The following is a 25,827-nucleotide window of genomic DNA, read 5'->3' as shown; positions in this document are numbered from 1 at the left end:
TTTTGAGATATATCTCTTAAGAGTGTGTAAGGGGCAACTAGGTAGCTCAGTGCCAGGAAAAAGGAGATTCTAGGTTAAAATCTGACCTCATATACTTCCTAGCTATGACCCTTGGCAAGTCACATAACTCCAATTGCCTAGCTCTTACCATTCTTCTGCCATCTGGTTCTAATAATTCAAATCCTTAACAAAAACTGTTTTACTTCTTGTTATGAAGAAATAGTCTAATATGTATATTCAGTGACAGATAGTGGGTCAGAGGAACATTTCTATTTCACTAAAAAACTAAAGGATTTAACTGGAATAAGAAAACTATCACTACTATTAAAACAAATCATAATAAAATTTCTACAAAGATGAATGCTGGGCTTATTATTTCATTGATACAACTCACAAATGAGTGCACTCTACCAATGCAGACTGATATCTTCTCTTCAAGACTTCTATAGTTTTGGAAAGTTGCCTAGAGAAATAGTGCCAAACTAAAATAGAAACAGACCCTTTGGGGCTACATATAGACTTAGAATACCACAAATTACTATTATCCATATTGCATTTAATTTTTGTTTCCTTTCTTAAATATTTTATTTTACTTATGAGATTTTTGCTTTGATCTAGAACACTAAAAAGTTAAGGAAGTTGCCCAAACTCACAAAAGCTAGTAGAGTTGGGCCTTGATCTCCCAGCTTGGATTAAAGTCCAGGTCTCAATCCATGACATGAGGCAGCCTCTTACAAAATTCTATATTGGGTTAACCATTTGACTCATTTTCCCAATGTTAAAAATAGTTTTAACATTAAATCTGTTAACATCAATATTATATACTAACCTGCTGTATATAAGAGTTTGGTTTTTTCTATATCAAGCTCAGGTCCCCATTTTTCATCTACTTGGCCTTGTGTTGACAATTTTTTAAAATACTGGACTAAATCTTGAGCAGTAGTAGTTTTCCCCAATTGGACTTCACTACACTGTGCAAGTAATCTTGTGGCCAGTGCTACATTTCCCCGTTTTCTGGCAAATTTTGCTGCTGTTAGACCCAGTTCCATAAGGTGACTTCTAATTGGAACAGTTTGCTCTAAAGAGAAGAAAACAAATAAATATTTGTTAATGTTGAATGGCACGATAGGTATAGGAGCAAATCTAAAACCTCTGAGCCAATACCAATGAAAATTTTCACATGGAAAAGTATCATGTTGGTCCAACGACAGATTATATTTTCACTACTCTCTCTCTATCTTCTGTATGACTTATACAAAATCTAATTCTTATAGAGTAGTTATGCTTTAAAATAATTATCTAAAAATTGCATGGAATTTCAATATACTTTGGTTATATGTATAAAAGTACCATTCTTCTTAACAGGTGGTTAAATAATTCATAGCTAAAACGAAACCAAACCAAAAACCAAAACCCTGCCATTTGAATATAATGGATGGAAATGAAAATAGATTTATATACTGCTTTAAGGTTGCATAATGCTTTCCTCACAGCCTTATAAGGTAGCATGATTATAAGCACTGTTACAGTTTTATGATTGTTCAAACCAAAACAGATAACAAGAATAGGTGCTGGGACTTAAGTCTTTGACTCATCATAAAGCATTCTTTCCATTGTTTTAAAGAAAAGAAAAATAAACTAACTTTGGGCAATCAATATATAATTACTGGAATAATTATTTTTTTAATGAATAATTACATTTATTTTTCTTTGAAAGACATTTCACTTTATGAAGCAACTTGCAATCAGATCAATATGATAACTATTAAACATCTGGTTCAAAGGTAGTCTAGAAAGACAGAAGGCTGGGAATGACGAATCAATAAATTAATAGGTAATATTCTTAAGCCTCTTTTTGTCTCTGCGGTCTATTTTTAGTCATCCTGAAAAAGTGAGGATTGTTTAGGCGAGAAGATACAATAGAATGAGGGCAAAAGAATAAGTTTCCAAAAAGTGTATTTGTTAGTCCAGATATCATCAATGTTTTTAATCTACCTTTTTTTTTTTTAACATTCTGCCTAAATTTCAGCATTCCAATGGATACTTCCAATGATTAATTCATTGATACTCTACTATATTGCAGTATCAGTAAAAAAGCACTGACATTTAGCTCTGGAAATGGGGTTTTCATACTTTTAAAGAGCAAAAATAACATCAAAAGCATTTTTTCTTTACTATAAACAGGAATTATTCGTACATAGCTCTGCAAAAATACATATAGTTTCAAAGAAGTTAACGAGACCTATGAATACTAATTCTATATTCATATGCTTAAATATTTACTTTTAAGTAATATGCATACCTTTAATTTTTTCAAGTAACTGACTCTGATACACAGTATATCTTAGTGCATGCATCCATGGTCTTACATCATGTTGCTTACATGAACGCAAAGCTTCACTAAAAAGTGGGATTAGACAGTCCTGAAAAAAAAATTACATAAACTAGAATATCGGGAAAATTGTTAGAAGTTTATTATCTTGGGGCAACAAGCTCAGATGTTCAGAGGACTATATAATTGACTACACAAAATTATCAAACAAATGCTGAGGATCCATTAATATAGAAAGATATTACTAGCAGTAGATCAGTAAGTATATTCTTTTTACACAAGGAGGCCCACAAGGCGGTTCACTTTTACATTCTATTCTCACACAGTTTAAATCTGAAATACTTTTAGTAGGCATTTTTTTTTAAATCACCATTTAAAATCAAAAACCCATAGTCACACTCTTTAATTCTGGTCAAACCTAAGAAAATGTAAGCATCAGCATTCCAATGGATACTTCCAATGGTTAATTCATTGATACTCTACTATAATGCGGTTATCAGTAAAAAAGCACTAGCATTTAGCTCTGGAAATGGGGTATATCATAAAATGTTAATAAAACTTTATCATAAAAAATAAAAAATTATCATAAAATAATTAATTCCCTATAAAAAACCATCCATATAATCTTTTTTCCAAAGACAATTTTTAAAATAAGCTGATTTCCTACTCTCCATTCATGAGTAGGACTACTTGAAACTCAACATAGATAAGTGACAGCAATAATTTCTCACTCAAAATGAAATTAGATACCAAAAAATACTGATATAATGGGCAATTAGTAGCAAAATAATATTAAATGAAAAACCCAGTCACCAATAATGATATAAAAAACTGCAAATAGCTATATTTTCTCCAAAAAGGATCTGATTTAAAAAGCTAGTCTACACCTTAAAATCTTATTTATAAAAGTTTCACAGATCAAAACATATAGAAATATACCTCTGTTGAAAGCCTGTTTGATACAGTATTCTCCAAAGCAGATGAACAATACAGCTGTAGAGTGCTTAAAACTGGCAAAGACTGTGAAACAGTTAGTGTAGAGAGCCTCAGAGGTCCAATAGCTATACGTGATGTTTGCTTCAAGTATTTTACAACATTTCTGAGGGGGAGAAAAGTATGCTATTAATTAACTATAATTTTTCAACTTGCAAATCAAAAGTTAAATTATTTAAAAGTATAACATTACTAATTTCTTAATATTGAGTCATGGGACAATCTGTACTACTTAATTATTTTAACCTTTCACTCCTTTGAAACCACATTTCATCTGGTAAATTAGTATTCCTATATTATACAATTATATGAATTCTACAGAGACAAAAGAAGGTCGATATAAGTATATAAATAGACTATTCCTAATCTATTTTTAGGAGCAACAAAGTTCTACTGACTTAATGGGAAACAAATACATTTAATGAAATGATAAACTAGAATATACCTAAATTGTTTCTTAAACTTACTCAGTTATAGATTGCCACTTCTGTTCCTGTTCTATATGATTTACAGCAGTTGCCAAACAAACTGAACTTCTCAACAACTGAACTTCGATGGATTTCTGAAGTTCCCTTGGATCTGGACTTAACATGTTAGGAAGTAGTTTTTTCATATCTACAAAAATGAAATGTATCTCATAAAAAAATTATATCTCACATTTTTATATACTAACACAATAGAAATAGATTGACAAGTTTTAAAAGTAGCTGCCACAGTAATTTTTATTACTAACAGGTACAATTTTCTTTTATATCTAAGGAAAATACTACTGATATTGCTTCATTATTAGAAAATTAAAAATTCTCAGTCCAACAACTAGAACGTATTCTTGAGGACTAAGAAACCAATCACTGTACTATAATGTTGTGAACATTTCCCAGAAATATTGCTTGAATGTTTTTTAAAGACAAAGATACATGCAAATAAAAAGTCTTTATCTGAGGAAAATCTAGACTGTATTCCCAACTGCATATAGGAAGAGGAAACAGATTATAACACAATTGATTTACATTCTAACATATTAAGCAAAATAACAACCTTGAAAATTAAAGTTCTTGAAAAATTTTTTACTAAAACATTTAAGTTCCAATAAAACAGAAATACTTTATTAAGTTTTTAAATAGTTTGAAATTTAAAAATAGTAATAAAATCACCCCCCCCCCAACATTACACCCATTTTTTCACTAGTAGAGGGAACTCCAAGAAAGGAACTCCCTCTACCATCACGGACTGAAAGGTTCTGCAACTTGGCTCTTTCAACCATTGGGCAATGCCTTTTGCTTTGTCATCTATATATCTTGAATATCACACTCTTATTAAAGGTATTTTACACAAAGAAATTTTGTTGATCAACCACTTCCCTTCTTATGCTAGTTATATAATTTTGTTCATGTAAAAACCTTTTAATTTCACATATCAAAAAGTGTTTTCTATCCTTTAATTATGAAAAAGATAACTGAACAGTTTCATTTTTAAAAAATATTCAGATTTTGAGCTTACTGTGATATCGGTATAAACCTAATTTCTGCAAAACTGCTATTCAATGTTCCAAGCATTTACTGTCCTAAGTCTCTTCCTAAGTAAATTATTTCCCTAGGTAATGTTTTTGACTTTATTTCAAGGGATTGAGTTTTTCTGATTCTTCCTTATTTAGTCTGTTCCACTAATCTACTTGATATTTTCCCACCATTAGCAAGTAGTTTTTATGACTATTTTATAATGTAGTATGAGTACTTTAGAACTATTATAGAACTAGTCCTATTTCCTTTACCCCTAATTTTAAAAATGGTTTCCCCCTTGATAATTTAGATGTTTGTTTTTTTCATACTATCTAGTTCTGAATTGAGACTAAAATGTCATTAAATCTGAAAACTAATTTAGTAGCATTGCCATTTTTATTGTATTGTTACGTTCCTTAAATTAACTTATTTTTTAAGAGTATTTTGTAACTGTATCAATAGGTACCCAAGTGTGCTTCAATCAAATCCTAGATATAGAATGTACTGTGTAGTTAATATGAATGGGATTTGCTTTTCTGTTGTTCTTTTCTGGGTTTTGTCATAGAGAAATGCTATTTATTTTGTATCTTGTTATAACTACTGTTTCAAGGAAGGAATGACATATATATTTTATTAAGTATCTACTTTGTGCCAGACACTGCTAAGATCCTCACAACAACCCTGGGAGGTAGGTACCATTATTTATTATCCTCATTTTAAAGTTGAGGAAATTGAAGCACATAGAGGTTAAATGGTTTGTCCGGGGTCACATAATTAGAAGGATGTGATCTCAGGTTCTTACTCCAGGTAGAGTCTGGTCATTCCTCCAGCCTACTTGCTTTTTTTGCTACCTAGCTGCAAAAGGTATTAAAAGTCGAGAGGAATTTGTTTTTTAAACCCTTAGCTTTTATTTTAGTTATCAACTCTAAGAATGAAAAGGGACAAAAGCTAGGGAATTAAGGTTAAGTGACTTGCCCAGGGTGACACTGCTAGGAAGTGTCTGAGGCCAGATTTGAACCCAGGTCTCCCCAACTCCAGGCTCAGTGCTCTATCCACTTGGTAACCTACCTGTCCCAAGAGTTTTTATTTTATTTAAGAGTGGAGAAAGAAGAGCTTTCCTGACCCTATTCTAACACTCTATCCACTGTGCCACCTAATCAGCATTAATTAGAATCTATGTTAATTTCAAAGTAAATCCATTACATTCTTTTTTATTGTTTTTGCTAGTATTTCTAGAACTATGTCAGCTAGGAGCAACTACGGACATAGAAAGAATGCCAGCCTCAGAGTCCACAAGAACTTATTTCAAAACCTGTTTCTCATACTTACTAGCTATGTGACTGTGGACAAATCATTTAAAAACTCTGTAATCAGTTTCCTCAGGAGTCAGAAAGTACCTATTTCTCAGGGTTGCTATAAGGGTTAAAAGAGATAGTAATTCTAAAGTGCTTTGCACAGTGCCCAGCTTATAGAGGCACTCTAAAATTGTTAATTGTTATTATGGTCAGCTATCATCATCATTATATAATGATAGCAATATGGAATTTTTTCATCTTTTTATTTATTAGGACAACTTTCTAGTGTTTCCCTCTGCATATAATACTAGCTTTTGATTTTATTTAGATCTTTCTAAAGTCTTATCAAAAAAAGGAAATATATCTTAAAATGATAGCATGCTTCAAGTAACTCATGTAAATAAAAAATACAAATCTGTTTTAAAATATAAGATAACTGAGATTCACTTCAGTTAGAGAAATGACAAAAATAATATAGAATAATCAATGTTGGAGAAACTATAAGAAGATTAATCAATGCATTGCCAGTGAACTGTAAATTGGTATGACCAGTGTAGAAAGAAATTTGGAATCATGTGAAGAAATTACTAAACTGTCTATACCCTTTGACCCAAAAAATCCACTGCTAGGTATATATACCTTAAGGAGGTAAATGTTAAAGAGAAAAGCCCCATACATACCAAAATATTTATAGTCGCGCTTTTTGTAGTAGCAAAGAACTGGAAACAAAGGAGATTCCTATCAATTGGGGAAAAGCTAAACAAGTTGTGGTACATGAATGTAATGAAGTATTACTGAGCTGTAAGAAATGATGACTATGGATACAGAGAAGCATAAGAAGACATATAAGCTAAATACCAAGTGAAGTAAGCGGAACCAGGAAAATTATATACAACAATACACACAATGACAACAACAACAATTGAAACTAAATGCTGTGAAATTAAAACGGCCAAGAGATATGAGAAAGTACATCTCTTTCCCTTCTTTGCAAGGTGGGGAGATTTAGGATATGGAGTACTACAGATAATGTCAGATTTTTTTGAAGCTTGGTTAGTTTTGCAACTATTTTTGTCTAGTCCCTTACTTATTCTTTCTTTTAAGATTTGGCTCTCTGGAGGGGGGTGGGAAAGAGATATACTGGGAAATGTAGGTGATGCAAATGCCAATAAAAATGTATTTTTTTTAAAAAGTCAAACATTTTACAAAAGCAAACAGTACTATATTTTTAATGTAAATCCATATAATGATATATATTTCTAAAAGTGTCTCTAAATTTAATTAAATCCAATTTACATATAGTAACTGCTAAAATTTGTTTAAAAAATTAAAAAAAATCTCTTTCCTGAGGCACTGACTCAGAAATGCCTGGAAATATCTAATTTCTGGAATTGTTAACATAGCATAACTTAAGGGTAGTTAGGTGGCTCAACAGATAGTAGCCAGGCCTAGAGATGGGAGGTCCTGGGTTCAAATATGACCTCAGAACTCCTAGCTGTGTGACCCTGGACAAGCCACTTAAACCCCAATTGCTTAGCCCTTACCGTTCTTTTGCCTTGGAACCTATACTTAGTATTGATTCTAAGACAGAAGATAAGGGTTTATTAAACAAACAAACAAACAAAAAAAACCATATAATCACTCAGTTAATGCATTTACACATATGGAGAGTCTATAAAAATAATTTTACTTACATACCTATTTTTTCTTTTGATCCTCCAGTAAGCAGGTTAATGTTTTCTCCTGGTAATAATTCTAATTGTTCAGTACATTCAATAAATTCTCCAGACTCAAAGCTGCTTAGTGACCTGTAATTAAATTATTAGGTGTTTTCAAAATGTTGTAATGCAGCTTTATCTGCCATTTGTTGAAAGTGACATGTTTATGAATGTCAATTGAAAGAAAAGATTTAAATGTAGAATTTTGGTAGATAATTACAACACAGCTATTCCTTCATGCATATTCCTTTTGTAAGTCAATCTCAGTGATTTATGGATGAAAACTCCCAGAAAAGGTATTATTTCTAACTCCCAGATTTCTATGGAAATCTTTTTACTTCTTTAGTAAGGAAAAGATATCACAAACAAATGCTGTAAGCAGTTTTTGAAAGTGAGCAAAAAGCTGTTTTTTAGTCTTAAAAATAGTAGAAATCAAAGTCTACACTTTATATTTACTTCCATATTTTAAAATCCTAATTTCCAAACAGCAAATACTATTATTACTGTGTGCTCTAATAATTAGTATGGATTAATATGATTACTATTTTGTTCCTTTGCTCTCCTCCCTTATCCATACATGAATGTCTGTCTATCCTAACATATTTCTTGACCATTAAACTTGCCTGTCTGTTCACCTCTAATAATCACTTTCTTCGAATGGCTTCAACCTTACTCTCTTTGAGGGTTGACCAAGTCAACATAAAAATTATACTCAGTAAATGCTACCAATATTCTGGAAATGGGGAAAAAAAGGCAACGACTGCCTTTCTTCCCTTAACAAAAAGTGTCCAATTGAAACCAGAAAAGAAAATCTGATTTTGACAATATTTGGTTCAAAATTTTAATAGTCTTAAAACAGCATTATTTACAAAGATTTAGTATTTTAAAACAATATCAGGTCATTATCACACACTTTAAGTATGGTGCCAAACTCCATAATTAATTTTAGGGGGAAAAAAATCTTACTTTATGTAGTTGAAGTCAGCTTTTAAGTTGAGGGAAGTACTACTTGTGCTTTTTTTCAAGTCATGGACAGCGTTCTGCCATTCCTGTACAGCAGCCCAATCAGCAATTGAGATATAACACTCACATGCCTTATTGCCCAAGTAATTTATAACCTCAGGGGAAGAATCACTTGGCTTAGCCAGGACAGTTTTTCTAGCTTCACCTATAAATTGCAAAATTCAAAAATAATCAAGTTGAGTATAAATACAAACATTTCAGGCCAAATATTTTAAAATTTAAAAACAATTTGAAGCTCAAAATTATATTTGCCCAACAGTCACAAATATTTGAAGCTAAATTTAATCTTACAAATATCACAAATTGATTTAACTCACCATTCAGAGAATGCTTTGGACTGGCATTATTACTATTTGAGTTGGCCAACTTCAAGACAGATTTATCAAATCCAGTTATGCTGCAATCTACACCTGTCATGGCACACAAGTGCTCCTGGTATTCAATGGTAGCTTTTTCAAACCTTTTAACACAAATTTAAACAGTTTTATGCAGTACCAATATTCCAATAAAAAGTTAGTTATAAGTTCTATTATCCTCCAAAGTAATGTGCAAATCAGTTACTTAAAAGTTTCTGTAATTAAATTCAGGGCCATAATATCATAGATCCTAAATCTGAAAAGGACTTCAAGGACTGAGTCCAGCTCCTTCACTGTGCAGATCAGGCAACTGAGGCCTTCAGCTAACTTATTCAACCTGAGCTTTTCAAAATGATATTTATAAGGCAAGGAATGGGGTTTATTCTCCACAAGAGCCAAATTTAACTTTGCTTTCTATGTATGCTCTCTGGGAGCATATATTAACATCTTGAAAATGTTCATCTGTGGAATCCAAATAAAATGGGATACTATGCACCACTACTTAGAAAATCACAAATTAACGTTACCTACATTGTATTGTTATTTATTTCTGCTAAACATTTCTCATTTTAATCTAGTTTGCGATACTTTGCTTTTTGGTCTGCAAGTTTGAAATCGCTAGTGTATGTTATTCACAAGGGAAACCAGAGAAGAGTGATGATAGGCAGAAATCAATTCCCACTACTAGGCAAAACCCATGCTGTATTAACAAGTGGTACAGCAGCGTTCTTACTCACAGATTGTACATGAAAAGAATTCTTGAAAACTCAAGATACTTTGATAACATCTTTTAAGTTATGTATAAAATGTATTACTAAACTAAGCAAAAGCCCAATCTGAAAAATGAGAGAAGGGGAGAGCAATGAATGTCAGAGGGGATGTGGCAAAATTGGGACATTAATGCATTGCTGGTGGAGTTGTGAACTGATCCAACCATTCTGGATGGCAATTTGGAACTATGCTCAAAGGGCTATAAAAGAATGCATGCCCTTTGATCCAGCCATACCATTGTTGGGGTTGTACCCCAAAGAGATCATAGATAAACAGACTTGTACAAAAATATTTATAGCTGCGCTTTTTGTGGTGGCAAAAAAACTGGAAAATGAGGGTTTGCCCTTCAATTGGGGAATGGCTTAACAAATTGTGGTATATGCTAGTGATGGAATACTATTGCACTCAAAGGAATAATAAACTGGAGGAATTCCATGTGAACTGGAAAGACCTCCAGGAGTTGATGCAGAGTGAAAGGAACAGAGCCAGAAGAACATTGTACACAGAGACCAATACACTGTGGTAAAATAGAATGTAATGGACTTCTGTACTAGCAGCAATGCAATGACCCAGGACAGTTCTGAGGGACTTATGGTAAAGAACACTACCCACATTCAGAGGAAGAACTGCAGGAGTGGAAACATAGAAGAAAAGCAACTGCTTGAACACATGGGTTGAGGTGGACATGATTGGGGATGTAGACTCGAAACTACCACACCAATGCAACTATTAACAATTTGGAAATAGGTCTTGATCAACGACACATGTTAAAACCACAGTGGAAATGCGCATCGCCTATGGGGGGGAAGGGGGAATGAAGGGGAAAGAAAGAGCATGAATCATGTAACCATGTTAACTTTTCTAAAAAATAAAAATTATTAAATGGGGAAAAAAAAAAGCCCAATCTGAAACTTTCCCCATAAACATGAAGCAGAAGAGTTCCCTTTAAAAAAGATTTTTGTTGCATTTTCAGTAGTAGCAAAGAACCAGAAACAAAGTCGATACCCATCAACTGAAGAAATAGTAAAACTGTAATACATGAATATAATGTATTATTGTGCCAGAAAAGGTAAACAGGAAGAATTCAGAGTAAAACAAACAGAACCAGGAAAACATATACACAATAACCATAACAAAATGGAAAATAAAACAGAATATTGTGTAATTATGATGACTAAGCATAGATCTGTGGATATGAACTTCTATCATTCTTTTAGCAGATCTCCTGTTTTTAGAGGAGGGACCAACTAATCACAGACCTGAGATAAAGAGCAAAATCTTGCTCTTATCTACTTCCTGTAATTGCTGTAAATCCTGTAAGTCATGGCTCTTTATTTCTGAACTTAGTTTTGAATGTAGCTGGTCTGTAATGGGTTAAGTTTTGAAATCCGGGTCTCCTGCTAATCAATGAATTGTTTTGGCTTCAAGGAATTCTAAATGGCCTTGGAAATTATATGAGAAAGAGAAGGATTTGGGTCTGATATCTTTAGCCACAAAGTTTCCAAGGGTGTCTGATTTGCTCTCTAAGTCTCACACTTGGACTCCAAAATAATGAGCCCTTCTTAGCAATCCCATGGAAAAGAAGTACATTGCTATTCTCTATCAACAAACTTCCAACCAATCGTGTTGACTCCTGAGCCTTAACACTGTAACCACTCACTTTTGTAATAATGATGTCATTTATCCTGCTCTGGGTTTTGTGTGCTCCTCTCCAACCCTTTGTGGTTTTAAGTTTTAAAAAGCCCCTATGCTATAATGGGTATTGGACACTCTTGTACCTTTGATACCTGTGGTGTCCCAACATGAGCATTCCCTAATCATGCCCATATTAAAGATGAAATATTTAAGTTCTTCTGGTTTCTTTACATTGGGGATCATGGCTCTTTTGTTTTGGGTAAGAGGTCGACAGATTCAAAGAAGATAAAATACTATACCTTCCTCCCAGCTTTACATATATTGTTGGGCACTGTCTACATGTTACAGGCTTAGTTTCGACACATTTTGTGAGAAGAGGCAGGAATAGTAGGGAGGTATGAAAAAGGTGTATATTTGGAAATGAAAGTTCACAAGTTAAGCCCAACCCTTTATTTTATAGGCAAGGAAACAAGCACAGAAAGGTTAAATGAGTGGATCCTAGGGTCATGGAAGTTTCTAAAACTCAGGCTTTTGTTTTACTCTAATTTAGGTCCAGTCCTATTCACTACAATTAATACAAATATCTTGGGGGCAGCTAGGTGGCTCAGAGGGTTGAGAGCCAGGCCTAGAGACAGGAGGTCCTAGGTTCAAATCTGGATTCAGACACTTCCCAGCTGTGTGACCCTGGGCAAGTCACTTAACCCCCATTGCCTAGCCCTTACCATTATTCTGCCTTGGAACCAATACATAGTATTGATTCTAAGATGGAAGGTAAGGGTTTAAAAAAATGTCTTAAAAACTAACATTCAAAAGTCTACATTGTTATTAAGTGTCAAAGCACAACCTTTAAAAAACAGGATAATCAGAAGCACTGAGGTGGTTCAATGGAAGAGAATTGGGCCTGGAGATGGGAAGTCCTGGGCTCAAATCTGACCTGACATACTTCCTAGCTATGTGACCCTGGACAAGTCATTTAACTCCCATCACCTACTCCTGACCACTTTTCTCCTTGGAACCAATACATAGTATTGATTCTAAAATGGAAAATTAAGGGTTAAAAAACAAAACAGGGCAATTTAAACAAGAATAGGATATGAACTCCCAAATATAAAATGGCCAAGTCTTAGTCTATGTCTCAACATATGTTTTCATAAGATGAAAATAATAAAGAATGACAATAAATGACATTTCTATCATTCTTATTAGTTGCTATTTACATTCTAGACACAATCAAAGTGGCTTTCTCTTATATTTTAGACCAAAAACATTTACTTTTTAGAAGGTTTCTAAATTTGAGGGTAAAGTATGGATTCTATTCAGATCAACACAAGTAACAAGAAACCATATGAATAAAAAAATTATAAAAATTTATAAACACTAAAATGTCTTAATTTTGTCTTCTGAAACACAGCAGGAAACAGATTTTGATTCAGATCTCTTTAATCTTCCTTATGGTATACCCTCTGCATCTAACTAATGACCTTGCCCATAACAGACATCAACGAATACTTAAAAACAAAAACAAAAAACCCTTTTGGGGTAGCTGGGTGACTCAGTGGTTTGAGAGCCAGGTCTAGAGATGGGAGGTCCTAGGTTCAAATCTGACCTCAGATACTTCCCAGCTCTGTGTCCCTGGGCAAGTCACTTAACCCCCATTGCCTGGCCTATACAGCTCTTTGCCTTGGAACCAATACACAGTATTGGTTCTAAGACAGAAGATAAGGGGTCATTGATTTGCCTAGGGTCACATAACTTAAAAAAAAAAAAACAACACTGTCAGAAGCCATAATTGAAGAGGTCCACCAGGACCTCTTGATTGGTGTTCTATCCACTCTGTTACTTAGCTGCTCCTCAATAAGTACTTGTGTAAGTGAAACCAAATGCACACCAAGACCAGATCCCTACTAAGCATAGCATAAGTCACCTTGCCTTTCTGACCTTCTGTATTGTTTTCTATAAAAAGAGGAATGGAAGTCTTTGATCAATTCTGGAGTATGATTCAAATGCAAGGTATTACTTTATTGTTATCAGTGTGTGTATTATCTCTAATAGGTATTTTCTATGACTACTGTTTTAGAAATACCTTTAAGCTCTTTGTTTCAAAGGTTGCCTCAAGCAAAGAGTTCATCAATCTGACAATCTACATGAAAAGTCTCCTTTAAATTTGGGAGGTCATGGAACAGAAGGCTCATGTAATAGAAGGTATGTTCATACCTGAACCCTTCTTAGAAGGCTGGATTTATTGGTGGAGCCCTCCAGAATCCAAGGTTCTTCTCACAGTGAACACTATGCTAAATGGGGGAAGTCAAGAATAGTGGAGGCACAAATTCTGTCTCAGACAGTTGAGTGACCCTTTGGAAAATTACTCATCTCTCTGGGAGGTTTCTTCATCTATAAAGCAAAAGTTGGACTTGATGGCTTTTAAAAATCCCTTCCAGCTCTAGATCTATGAGAAATCTAAGTAGGATGGGTTTTTGTTTTTTTTGTATAGCCATAAACAAGTATTTAGTAAGTCTGGACCATTTGCCAAGCATCGAGTTAGGCTTCCTAGATATCCTGCTTCCCCCATTCTTTCAAGCTTACATTCTATTGGAAAGAAATGACATGGACACATTTGTGTGTCTGTGTGCTTTTACTAGGTCAATGATTTCATTAGCGTATGGGTCCCCCCAATGCAGACCACTACTTTCTTTACAACTTACAGAGCCTACACGGGACACTGAGAAATTAAATGACTCCTTCAGAGACTTCCTGACTACAAGGCTTCTACTCTGTCTCTCCCAAAACCTATACAAAATTGTCACACTTGGGACCTTTGGTAGAGAATGTAGCACTTGAGATGAACTATGGAATGAACCAAGAATCCTAAGAGGAAGAGGTAAGAGAAAGAGCATTCTAGGTAAGAGATTGCCTGGGTAAAAGTACAGAAAGGGGAGATAGAAGAGGAACTGTTTTGAGGTAATTTTCCTTAAGTTTTAATCTAACCCATGTAATTCTTCTCCTATTTAATAAACTCAGCCAGCTCCCTCTTACCTCCAGGGTAAAATAGTTTTTACAACCAAATTTTCCAGGATATTGACCATTCCTCCCTCAGCACATTGTGGGATCCAAGTCCAATCAATTTTCACTGTTCAACCACATGCAATCAAGTCCTCTAACCTTCCCTGCTTCTGTTCTAGTAGCTCCCCAAAATGGTAACAACTCCCTCCTCAACTCAATCCCAGGCATGTCTCTTTCAAAGCCTCTCCTAATCTCTCCAACTGCTAGTGGCCTCATCTCACACTGCCTCATATTTACTCAAGAGTATACTTAGAAACATACTTGTCTTCTCCCAATCATCTGAGTTGAGTTGAGATTCTTTCATCTTGGTATGTGTCCCTACTTCCTACACACATTAGGCAACTAAATGCTTCCCCATCAATGGACAGAGGAAGTGAAGGGCAGCAGACAGCACCAGTAAAGTTAGAGGGGAGTCAGGATGTCAAATGCCATGTGGATCATTTTTGTGTCTGATCCTATAGGTAACAACCCTCTGAAGGAGATACCCTCAGAATGAGGCTTTAGAAAAACACTTCAATGACTTATAAGATGGATCAAGGAGGATACAGGTAATCTGTCTTCTAAGGCATTAGGCAGTATTTAGGCAGTATCCAAGCTCCAGTTACTATCAGACATACAAAGCAGAACTAAAGAAACAGGTAATAGTGGTTCATTTTTAAGTCTAAGCAAAGCAGAGAAGAAGAAAATGTGACTGAGGACATGTTTTGCTGCAGAAAAAACCAGATGGCAAAAGTTTAAGACCCTGTTAACTTTGGTCACCAGTAGGAAAAATTCATCTAGTTCACCACAAATAATTTTCATCCATTTTTCTCATATTTGGTGTGAACAGTCCAAAAATCATACCCACAAAATCATGTATACCATTTGTGTATAAGTATAATGTGATACCATTACACTATGCCAAACTGAAATAGGTTGCTTTTCACTGGATTATAAAGTTTAAATGCAAATTAACCAAGCTATGTCCCATCCCACCCTTACCTTCCTTCTGCCTGTTGGGCCACAGAATTAATCCATACAAGATTCTTTCCAACAACTGAAGATGACCATACAGCTAGTCCTTGTATGGCTTCAGGGCAATGTAGCTCACACAGTGCTTCTACTACCATCATAATTGTTACTTCTAGTTCATTTCCCTAAAAACAGTATTCAGAAGAATTAAAACTTACACCACCATACTCTAATACATTAATCAATTTACAAAAAAGGGGATCCTAATTTCAAAATTTTATAAAGTATGCATAATAATATTTTATAAAGTATGCATAATAAGAAAGAGACTTAAGAAAATACTCCTAACCCACTCCTCTACAAAAGTGGGAAATCCACAAGTGTGGTACATTTTCTTTTCTTTAAACCTTACCTTCCATCTTAGAATCAATACTATCTATTAGTTCTAAGGTAGAAGAGTGGTATGGGCTAGGCAATGAGGGTTAAGTGATTTGCTCAGGGTCACACAGTTAGGAAGTGTCTGAGGTCATATTTGAACCTCGGACCTCCCATCTCTGGGTCCAACTGTCAATCCACTGAGCCACCTAGCTGCCCCCTGTGGTACATTCTCAGAGTTTTTTAGCATACTGATTGATCCCGTCCACTCCCATTTCCTCTATTTCATTTTTCTTTCTTTTAAAAATATTCTTTGCTATTTGAGATAGCCCTCTGGGAGGGAGAAAGGATACTGGAAGAAACCATATTGACAAGTTTGCCAGTAAAAATATCTTTAAAAAAGGTAAATATTGTAGATTCTTGGGAATGTCAACATTATTTTAAACTGCACCCATAGAAATCTTATAATGTGGATTTAAGATGTATTTTAATAAATTTTAAAACAATACACTACTAAGGGGACTTGTTTAGTTTTTTAAACCTCTTTAAGAAACATTTTCCATAAAAAATAAATTAAATATTGATAAAAAGAATGCTGAAACAATAGTCCTAAAAACCAATGGAGGGGGCAGCTGGGTGGTTTAGTGAATTGAGAGCCAGGCCTAAGACGGGAGGTCCTAGATTCAGATATCTTAGCTGTGTGACCCTGGACAAGTCACTTAACCCTGATTGCCTAGCTCTTACACCTCTTCTGCCTTGGAACCAAAATACAGTATTGATTCTAAGGCAGAAGGAAAGGGTTAAAAAAACCAAAAACAAAAACTAATGAAAAAGTTTTTCCTATTTCACTAGTAAAACAAGTTACATGTAACATCAAAGAACTACCACTAGGTACTCAAAATAAGAGTCAAATAATTATGAAAAAATACTTACCTGAGATATATTATTAGACTTCATTTCAGTAAGCAAATCAAAGCCATGTCTTACAGTCACAGCAGGTTGACCTGCCAACAATCCAACTCTCATGATGGAAAGTCTAATCCGAGTTAGCCAGTCCTGACAAGTTTGGCGATTGGTATAGAAAAATGTCCTAATGACCTTCAGAATAAAAGGTAAAAAGCTTGAGCTTATTAAAATTAAAAATTCATTAAATTTTACACAATCCAATTGGAATAGCACTTATTTTATATAAATGTTGGTAAGCAATCTAAATACCTGCCTTCCATACAAATGATCATATAGCAATACTTTCATATACTAACCTTAGGAGGTGAAGTTAGTGCATTAGCACATCCTTCATATGCATTATACATTAGTTTTTCCAGATTTTCTAAGTATTGCAGAAGAAGAACAAGTCTAAGTTGGTTGCTGCTATGTCCTTCATCATTGTCTGCTGTTGTCCATTGGCTAACATCCTGATCAGGGTTTAATGTGTGGGCTGCAAGACTTCTAATGATTCCTAGAAACATTTGACAACATTCCAAATGAATAATTTTATAATATCACATCATAAAGATAATACCAAACACCTACTGTCTACATAGCACCATAACGAATCTTTCATAAAAAATATAGAATATTTAAACAGTACATTTAAGAATAATTTCTCATTGCTTCAGGTTGACATTTAATCTCTTAGAACACAAAAATACAAAACAAAACAACAACAACAAAAAAAACCCCTTACCTTCCATCTTGGAACCAATACTGTATTGGTTCCCAGGCAGAAGGGTAGTAAAATCTAGGCAATGGGGGTTAAGTGACTTGCCCAGAATCACACAGCTAAGAAGTTCCTGCAGTCAGATTTGAACTCCTGTCTTAGGCCTGGCTCTCAATCCACTGAGCTGCCTCCAATATGATTACTTTTAAGTTGTTCAATAAATATTACAACTATAGCTATGCCTTAATAACAAATTAGTGAATTTATTTTTATCTCATTATCTACATCAATAACTTTTTAACAAGGGTAAAAAAGGGACTTATATAATAAAATTATTTTTAAAATATTTATTAAACTCTTAAAATCACCTTCAATTGTCTGGAACGTATCTTGTGCTCTGCCTAGTGGGGTTCTTAACTTAGAAAGAACAGTGAATTGAGCAGCTTCCCAAATAGCCCACTGCCAAAGGACAGCATCTGTCTTTAGTAGGTTTCGTGGAATAGTTGATTGGTCACGCTTATCCAGCCTTTGGCAACTGTAGAACAACCTCTCTAACCAATTGTCCTTCCTGGGAAATAGAGTTTTTACATTTAATTCAATAAGCATTTAACATCTACTATATATTTGCCTCTGTATGAAGAAACAGGAATATAATGAGAACAATCCCAACCCCCCCAAGAACCTCCAATTTAATTTTTACCATTTTGCCATACTTGAAATTACCAGAACTTCTGAAACATTAGCTTCAGAATAGTTAAGCACTTTTTCTAAAAAGTCAACAGCCCTTTCTAGCACTGTTTTCAGATAAAGTACATTCTTAGTTCTTTTGTTGGGCTAGATCTGAAAAGCTCTTCCTCTTGCTAATGATTACTTCAAATAGAAAGGAATGAATTTGTTCCCTACCCTGTTTCAAAACTGAGGTTGAGGTAAAGATATGTAAATATAGTTTTTAGTCCTTTTCCCATTTATTAGTAAATAAAATTTCTTACCCAGTTCTATGAGAATTCCCATACAAAATAAAACTAATGACATCAGAGAAATCTTGTGGATGAAACGTATTACTTGGAGCTTTGCTCATGTGACTTCTTATAGCTAAAGAAATTTCTTGTATTTCTGTGTGGTTGCTATTGCTGTAGGGGAAAAATGTACTATATTTAATCATAGTTAATCAAACAAAGGTGATGGTTTATCTCTAAGTTTCAAAGAATGTAAAAAGGCTTCAAAAATATAAGAACTTAAAAATAAGATCTAAGATTAAATGTAAAAGGCATTATAATAAGATTACAAGATCGAAAATTCTAAGTAGGCTCTAAAATTAATATTACACTTATAAGGACTACATGAAAAGTCTATTAGTATCTGTATCTAAAAGTTTATAAAATCTTCTATAGGTTACAGTTTCTCTAACTGGATCAGTTGCTTTTCTCATCACTAACTGAGCAAATTCATCAAGTTTTTAGTCCTTACGACAAAACTATATTTAAAGGATTTCCCTCCCCCTTTTCTACAAAATTGAAAGATTCTGATGTAAAAGTATCCTGGGAATTTTAAAGAAGTTTGTTTTATTGCCTAAAAAAATCTTCTTTTACACTTATTTCAAAATCTGTTTACCTTAAGACAACATCCAAAGGAATAGATTTCAACAACTTTCCAAAGGCTTGCCGAATACGAGTTCCGCTATGGACTAGCTGGACACGACATACATCAACACACCTACATTTAAAAAAAAAGAAACAGAAAATTATCACTTACGTATAAATGAAAGGTTTTTTTTTAGGAGGGGGAGAAATAAATAAAAATATGTAACTTTTCAAAATATACCTTTGTAAAAGGTCATCTGGCAAGGAAGATGATAGGGCATGCAGGCTACTGCATGCTTGAAGACAGATATTCACATCTTCAAGAAGGGCTATAACAATAACAAAAAAAAAAAAAGATCTTTTTAGACAATTTTTAGATTGTTTTGTATCACATCTTCTGGATTCTAGGGGGTCAAAGACCTATCCAATAAATATAATTCAGAAGTCTACTATATGCAAGTCACAGCTATAATGGAAGAGAGACTTTTAAAAAGCAAGCATATTTAGCAAAATCCACTTAAAAGTTTCAAGGGATTATCTACAAAGTATTTTAATTTTAAAATGCAAGGAATCTGAATATTATGAGCATACAGAAAATTTTAATATAATTTAAAATTCTTTATTTGCAAAAATTTCCAAGGAGTAAGAGGGAATTTAAGATTAAAAAAAAAAAAAAAGACAGGTTCAGCTACTAGCTACCTTTGTTAATTTCTGTTACCAAGGATGCTCAATTCTGTAAAGTTTGAGAAAGTAAAAATCTTACTGTTTGCCAGAAGTCCTTTGCAAAACTTATGGAAAGATGGAAGAGAGAATAAAGGTGCATATGTTTCAGACTTTTTCATTAGAACAGCAACTTCCAAAGCCCAAGTCATTAGAAGTTTCCTAAAATGTAATTTATATAAAGCAAATATAAAAATGAATGTCCCACATTATTCTACATTAGATTTACTTCTGAAAAACATAACTTTAATTGATTCAAATATTAACTATGTATAAAATATTTGTTTAATAAAAATAATTTTGTCTTAATGGTTGAAATTTTCTTATTTTCTTCTTGGATTCTAGCCAAAGATAACTAAATTCTCCATGTACATATGTTCTTGATTTCAATTTCTCACATGATTCTTTTGAAAGGAATCAATTAAAAATTAATCCTCCAAAAATAAGAAAGGGCTGAGCACTTATATATTACCTGCTATGTGCCAGGCACCAGATTAAACACCTTATCAATATTGTCTTATTTAATCCTTACAACAACCTTGCAAGTTGGAAATTAAGGCAATCGGAGATTATTGGCTGGTCACACAGCTAGTAAGTGTCTGAGGATGTACTTGATTTTAGTTCTTCCTGACTATAAATCCAACACTAACTATTATGCCAGCTAGCTGCCTCAATATACTCACTATTTGAGAAATGTGAGCTACTATAATTTTAACAATTTTTTTATTCTAAAATAATAGCCAAAGAATCAATTTAGGAACAAAACTATAATATTAAAATTTTGCCAAGTTACCTGGTATCCTGATTAAGGTTATCTTTCTTTAGCAAAATTCCCAAGAGGTTTAGTATGATTGAGAAATGTTTCTTTGTGGCTGTTGTTACAGTACTAATTACTGCTCCATCAAACAATGATGGAGAAGAAGAGCTAAGACTACTAGATATAAAGTGATCGTGCCTGGAAAACATACAGAAGTTTAAATTAATTTAAAAAAAATGTTCATAAAGTTAGTAATAATTCATATCAAATTAGCATAAGTTTAAAAAAATCTGGTAACTTTGTTTTCAAATTAACAGCCTTACCTGGTACAATGTGAATATAAGGTGTAAAGAACTGCATATTGAATAGCAGGAAAATGGACAGCTAGGTCACCATGCACAATCATCAGATTCTTACTAAGTAGTGCAAAGACCGTTGGAGACAGTGCCCACATCTAAGTAAGCATAAAAAAAAAGTTGGGTTACTGTTTTCTAAGAAGAGTAAATCCTTAGAAACAATGTTAAATACAAATGAAAATGTTCTTATGCTGCTAAAAATAAATATATTTTTAAAGCTAAACATTTAATTCAGAACCACTAAGGAATGTATTGCTATACTCAAAGGGTTCCTTGTTGTGTGTGGGAGTGATACTTATTATTCCTCTCTCTTTTCTATAGCATGTTATTCATTTTTCCATGCTTTCCTTCTTTAAGTCATTCCATACATGAAATTTTCTTAGAACGTCTATATTGAGATAGTCTCAATGATTAAGAGTTGAAGAGAATACAAAAATAAAGAAGGCAGTCAAACATGTGGCATGCAGTACCACTGGAACAAGATTGAAAATAATTGGGAAATATTTAGCAAAATAAATAAAAATACAATAAAACATTACCTAACAATTCATTTTAAAACTAATGTCAATAAGAAGCCCATGTAAAGATTAGTGACTGGTGTTTCTATGTGAGTTGGGAGCCAGTAATCTAAGACAAGACGATCCCTGCTGACAAATATTTTAAAAAGGCAGTGTGTACTAGAGTGGAAAAAACACTGACCAGAAGTCAGAGGACCTAGGTTCAAATTCTTGTTCTAATGCTTACTACCTGTGTGACATTTGGCTAGTCATTAGATGACCTTAAGGTAGTCTCTTCCAGCCCTAAATCTATGATCCTATGCAGTAAAGTGTAGTAAAGGAGTAAACAAGATAACTTGGTCCCAAATATAATGGGGAGGTAAAGGACAAGCACTCAAAATGTAATCCAAATCACTTTTAAAACTTATTTTGTCACATAGAAACCCTGAGAACTAACAAAGGGACTGCTAAGGTTTTCAATACCAAGGCAAGCTGTTTATATCCATAGAATCAAAAGGGAGAAGAAACAAAAAAATCCATGAGGATTTAAACTTCCTAACCTAGTTCTACTTTTTAACAATACATTACTTGTAATGAAATTAAGACTTTTAAAAAAAGTTTTAAAAAAATCCTTCAACTTTTTTTGGTATTTCAATGAATTCATTATCTCTGCCACCAAGGAGAGAAGCTATATCCAGGTTTTTGAACCCAGATCCAGGACTGGCTAACCAACCAGTGCCCTCTGTCACCCATTTATAATGCCTGAGATTTTCCCTCTTGTTTCTCTCCCTATTACTACTCATCCCCATTCTTAACCTAGTCAGGGCATCCCTTCCACTGTTGCCCACTTAAAATTCTCATTCCATAATAAACAAACTCTTCTTCAAACTCAGTGTCATCCTCAAATTACTTCCATCTCTTAGCCCTCCACTGATAAATGAACTCCCTTCTAATGGCACTGCATCTCTGGCTATTCTTTCCAGCACTGGTTGTACCTTCTCTTAGAATTTCCAATACAATTGTCCTGAAGGAGAAACCGGAAAACTGGCATTTCCAGTCTCTCTCATTACCTTACATATTCAGCAACCTTTCCTTTTTTTTTCAAGACTATTCAATCAAAAATTTCCACCCAATCCAAACTATGTCGGTTATAGTACACCAACCTCAAGGCTAGTCTCCCTCCTTTCTCAAGGAGTACAGTAGTTGGCTCATCATTTTCCTCTCCTCCCAAACTCCTGCCTTATACTACTAGGGAATGTTAATATTCACAAAGATGCTCTCTCAAGCTCCCCAACTTAGGCCAGTGACAACAAACCTTTTGGAGATAGAGTTCTGGGACCTAACCCCATCCCACTCCACCCCCAGAGACCTAGTGCAGTATCCTCCCTATTCCCCCACCCACAGGGAAGGGAGGAAGTGCTCCCTTTGGGCAGCTGAACAGAGGGGTGGGAGAAGTGAGAAATGTCCTCGGGCACATGGAGAGAGGGAGAGGAACAGCTGCACCCTGAGTCCCTCTGGCTTTCTAATAATGAACTCTGGCAGGCAACCATAAGTGTGCCCACAGAGAGGGCTCTGTATGCCATAGGTTTGCCATCACTGAGCTAGGCAATGGGGGTTAAGTGACTTGCCCAGGGTCATACAACTAGGAAGTATGAGGTCTGATTTGAACCCAGGACTTCCTGTCTCTTAGACCCTTAGCTGCCCTCCCTCAAGCTTTTTAAATCTCATGGTTCACTCCATTCTACTTCAGCCACATATAAGATGTTCACACACTAGATTCTAATCATTACCTACAAGTGTTCTACTTTCCCAATTAGAAATTCTGTCCTTATCTTATAGTTTGTCATTCCATCTCTTCCAAACTTGTTTTTCTCCATTAAGTTGTCTAATATTTCCAAATATCAGTAATTCTCTTTCTCCTCCACAATCAAGCCAAGAGTTAGCCATATCAACCCTTAAATTGTTCTCTAATCCTCACCCCATACCCAATAGGTCCCCTTCTTCTAGCTCTTAACAGGTCGACCCTGGAATACTCTTGCTCATAGGTAGATGAATACACTAAAGGAGTTCACAACTTAAGTTCCTTATTATTTAACCTCAACTCTTGATTCAACTTTTATTTGATGTTTAAAACTTTTCTCTTCAGAAAACTAAGACTATTCAGTAAGTTCATTCTTCCCCATTCTCTTTACATTCTTTCCCCCCCCACCAAAAAAAAAAATCTTGTCAATATTATCTCCCATTCTTCTCGCCTTTTGCTTGCTAAAGAACACCCCTATGTGCATACATTTGATCCCACCCCCACCTATCTTTTCTGGAAGACTGTACTCTCAATGTTCTTCCTTATCCCAGAAAATGTTTTGATCTTTTTATTCTTTTCCTACCCTCCTGCCTTCAAATTTATTCAAGTCTACCCCATGCTTAAAAAAAAAAATCTTTCTAGACACTACCATTCCCCTCAAGCTATAGTCCTAGGTCGTTTTTCCCTTTCGAAACCAAAGCTATCTATACCCAGTGCCTCCAATATCCTTTTTTCTCAGTTATCTGGCAGCCCTCCAATATCATCACTCAAAATCACTCCCTCCAAAGTTGCCAGAGAAATCTCAGGTGTCAAATCCCAATAGTCTTTTTCCGATTACAAATCTTCTCCCCCTACCTGCTGCATTTGACATTGCTGACCACCTTCTTCCTCCTGGATTATCATGGCAACCTCCCTCTGATACCTGCCAATATGATCATTCCTCAGTCTCCTTTGCTGGCTCTTCATCTATATCATCATGCCTTTGAACTGAGGATGTACTCCTGCTTTGTGTCCTAGGCCCCCTTCTCTTTTCTCCTCTGGTAAATTTATGAACTCCACTGGGTTTGTCTGTCACCTCTATGTAGATGAGTTGCTGATCTCTGCATCTAGCCCCAAATCACCAATTGCTTATCAGTCATTTCAAACTGGACATTATGGAAACAGCTCAAACTCAGTAAGTCTCAAATTAAACTCACTGCTGTTCCCCAAATGTTCCTACCCCCAAGCCCTTTCCAAATTTTCCTTTTTCTCTGGAAGATGTCACCATTCTTTCCATTTCCCAGGCTGGTAACCTTGGCATTATCTTAGACTCTTCTTTCTCCCCTAACCTTCACATTGAATCTTGCCAAATCTTGCCTTTTCTATGTCCCTAGCATCTACTTTAGTAAACCTTTTCTCTCCATTTTAATAGCCATTTCCCCTTTATGTTCAGGTTCTTATCAAATCTCACCTAGATAATCACAACAGGTTCTTAGTACTTCTCCATGCCTTGTATTTTTCACACAACGGCCATTGTGATTTTTCTGAAGTACAGATCTCACCATGTCTCTCTCCTACTAGATCAATTCCAATGCCTTCTTATTGCCCTTCATATAAAATAAATTCCTCTATCTGGCTTTTAGAAAAAAAAAATCCTACAAAACCTAACAATGATTTTTAAAAAAATCTTCCATCTTAATATCAATACTAAAACAGAAGAGAGGTAAAGAGCAATTGGGGTGACTTGCCCAGGGTCACCTGGCTAGGAAGTGTCAAAAGCCAAATTTGAATCAGTTCCTCCCAACTCTCAGGCCTGATGTTCTACCCTGTGCTTCCTACCTGCCCCTAAGAATGATTTTAAGTAAAAGTTTTAAGAAAAAAATATAATCTTTAGGGAAACCAATCATGTTGAAGTATATATACAAATAAAATATAAATTAAAAAAGTTTACACACTGCAGATTAAGAAATCTTCTACACAAAGCCTTTCCTGATTCCTTCTGTTAATGCCCTTCCCTGCTCACTACTTTGTATTTTTTTTTTTAAATAAACTGATATATGTATACATATCCTGATGGGATACAAACTTCTTATATCCCTAGAACTAGCACAGTGCTTGGCACAAAATAAATGCTTGATAAATGACAAATAACAGAACCGGCTCCTGTTTTTCATCCCCTCCAGAACTTTTCATAATGATACATTTTCCAGAAGGCATCTTTTACATTTTAGAATACAATTCATAAGGGTTTACAACTTATTAAAGCCTATTAAAATACAATACTCCAGGGGCAACTGGGTGGCTCAGTGGATTGAGAGCCAGGCCTAGAGATGAAGGTCCTCCGTTCAAATCTGGTCTCAGACACTTCTTAGCTATGTGACCCTTGGCGAGTCACTTAACCCCCATTGCCTAGCCCTTACAGTTCTTCTGCCTTGGAAACAACCCAAAGTACTGATTCTAAGATGGAAG

The 25,827-nt window shown here is 34.6% G+C and overlaps 1 protein-coding gene across 1 annotated transcript in view; it reads right to left on the bottom strand.

Moving 5' to 3' along the window:
* The window catches only part of SMG1 (SMG1 nonsense mediated mRNA decay associated PI3K related kinase), a 110,572-nt gene that overhangs the window by 38,962 nt on the left and 45,783 nt on the right, over window positions 1-25,827 (bottom strand). The window contains exons 14-30 of the mRNA XM_044660426.1: window positions 21,049-21,179; window positions 20,762-20,923; window positions 20,012-20,130; window positions 19,490-19,577; window positions 19,280-19,381; window positions 18,658-18,798; window positions 18,037-18,236; window positions 17,271-17,467; window positions 16,942-17,106; window positions 15,664-15,818; window positions 9,178-9,320; window positions 8,804-9,005; window positions 7,818-7,927; window positions 3,793-3,940; window positions 3,272-3,431; window positions 2,303-2,423; window positions 830-1,078 (exon numbers count right to left, since the gene is read on the bottom strand). Of these exons, the coding sequence (XP_044516361.1) occupies window positions 830-1,078; window positions 2,303-2,423; window positions 3,272-3,431; window positions 3,793-3,940; window positions 7,818-7,927; window positions 8,804-9,005; window positions 9,178-9,320; window positions 15,664-15,818; window positions 16,942-17,106; window positions 17,271-17,467; window positions 18,037-18,236; window positions 18,658-18,798; window positions 19,280-19,381; window positions 19,490-19,577; window positions 20,012-20,130; window positions 20,762-20,923; window positions 21,049-21,179 (2,593 nt within the window). The remainder of the gene's footprint in view (window positions 1-829; window positions 1,079-2,302; window positions 2,424-3,271; window positions 3,432-3,792; window positions 3,941-7,817; window positions 7,928-8,803; window positions 9,006-9,177; window positions 9,321-15,663; window positions 15,819-16,941; window positions 17,107-17,270; window positions 17,468-18,036; window positions 18,237-18,657; window positions 18,799-19,279; window positions 19,382-19,489; window positions 19,578-20,011; window positions 20,131-20,761; window positions 20,924-21,048; window positions 21,180-25,827) is intronic.

Source organism: Gracilinanus agilis, chromosome 1, assembly GCF_016433145.1.
Source record: "Gracilinanus agilis isolate LMUSP501 chromosome 1, AgileGrace, whole genome shotgun sequence".
Lineage (NCBI taxonomy): Eukaryota > Metazoa > Chordata > Mammalia > Didelphimorphia > Didelphidae > Gracilinanus > Gracilinanus agilis.
Note: the sequence above shows the minus strand (reverse complement) of the source record. Positions and strands in the feature narration are given on the sequence as shown.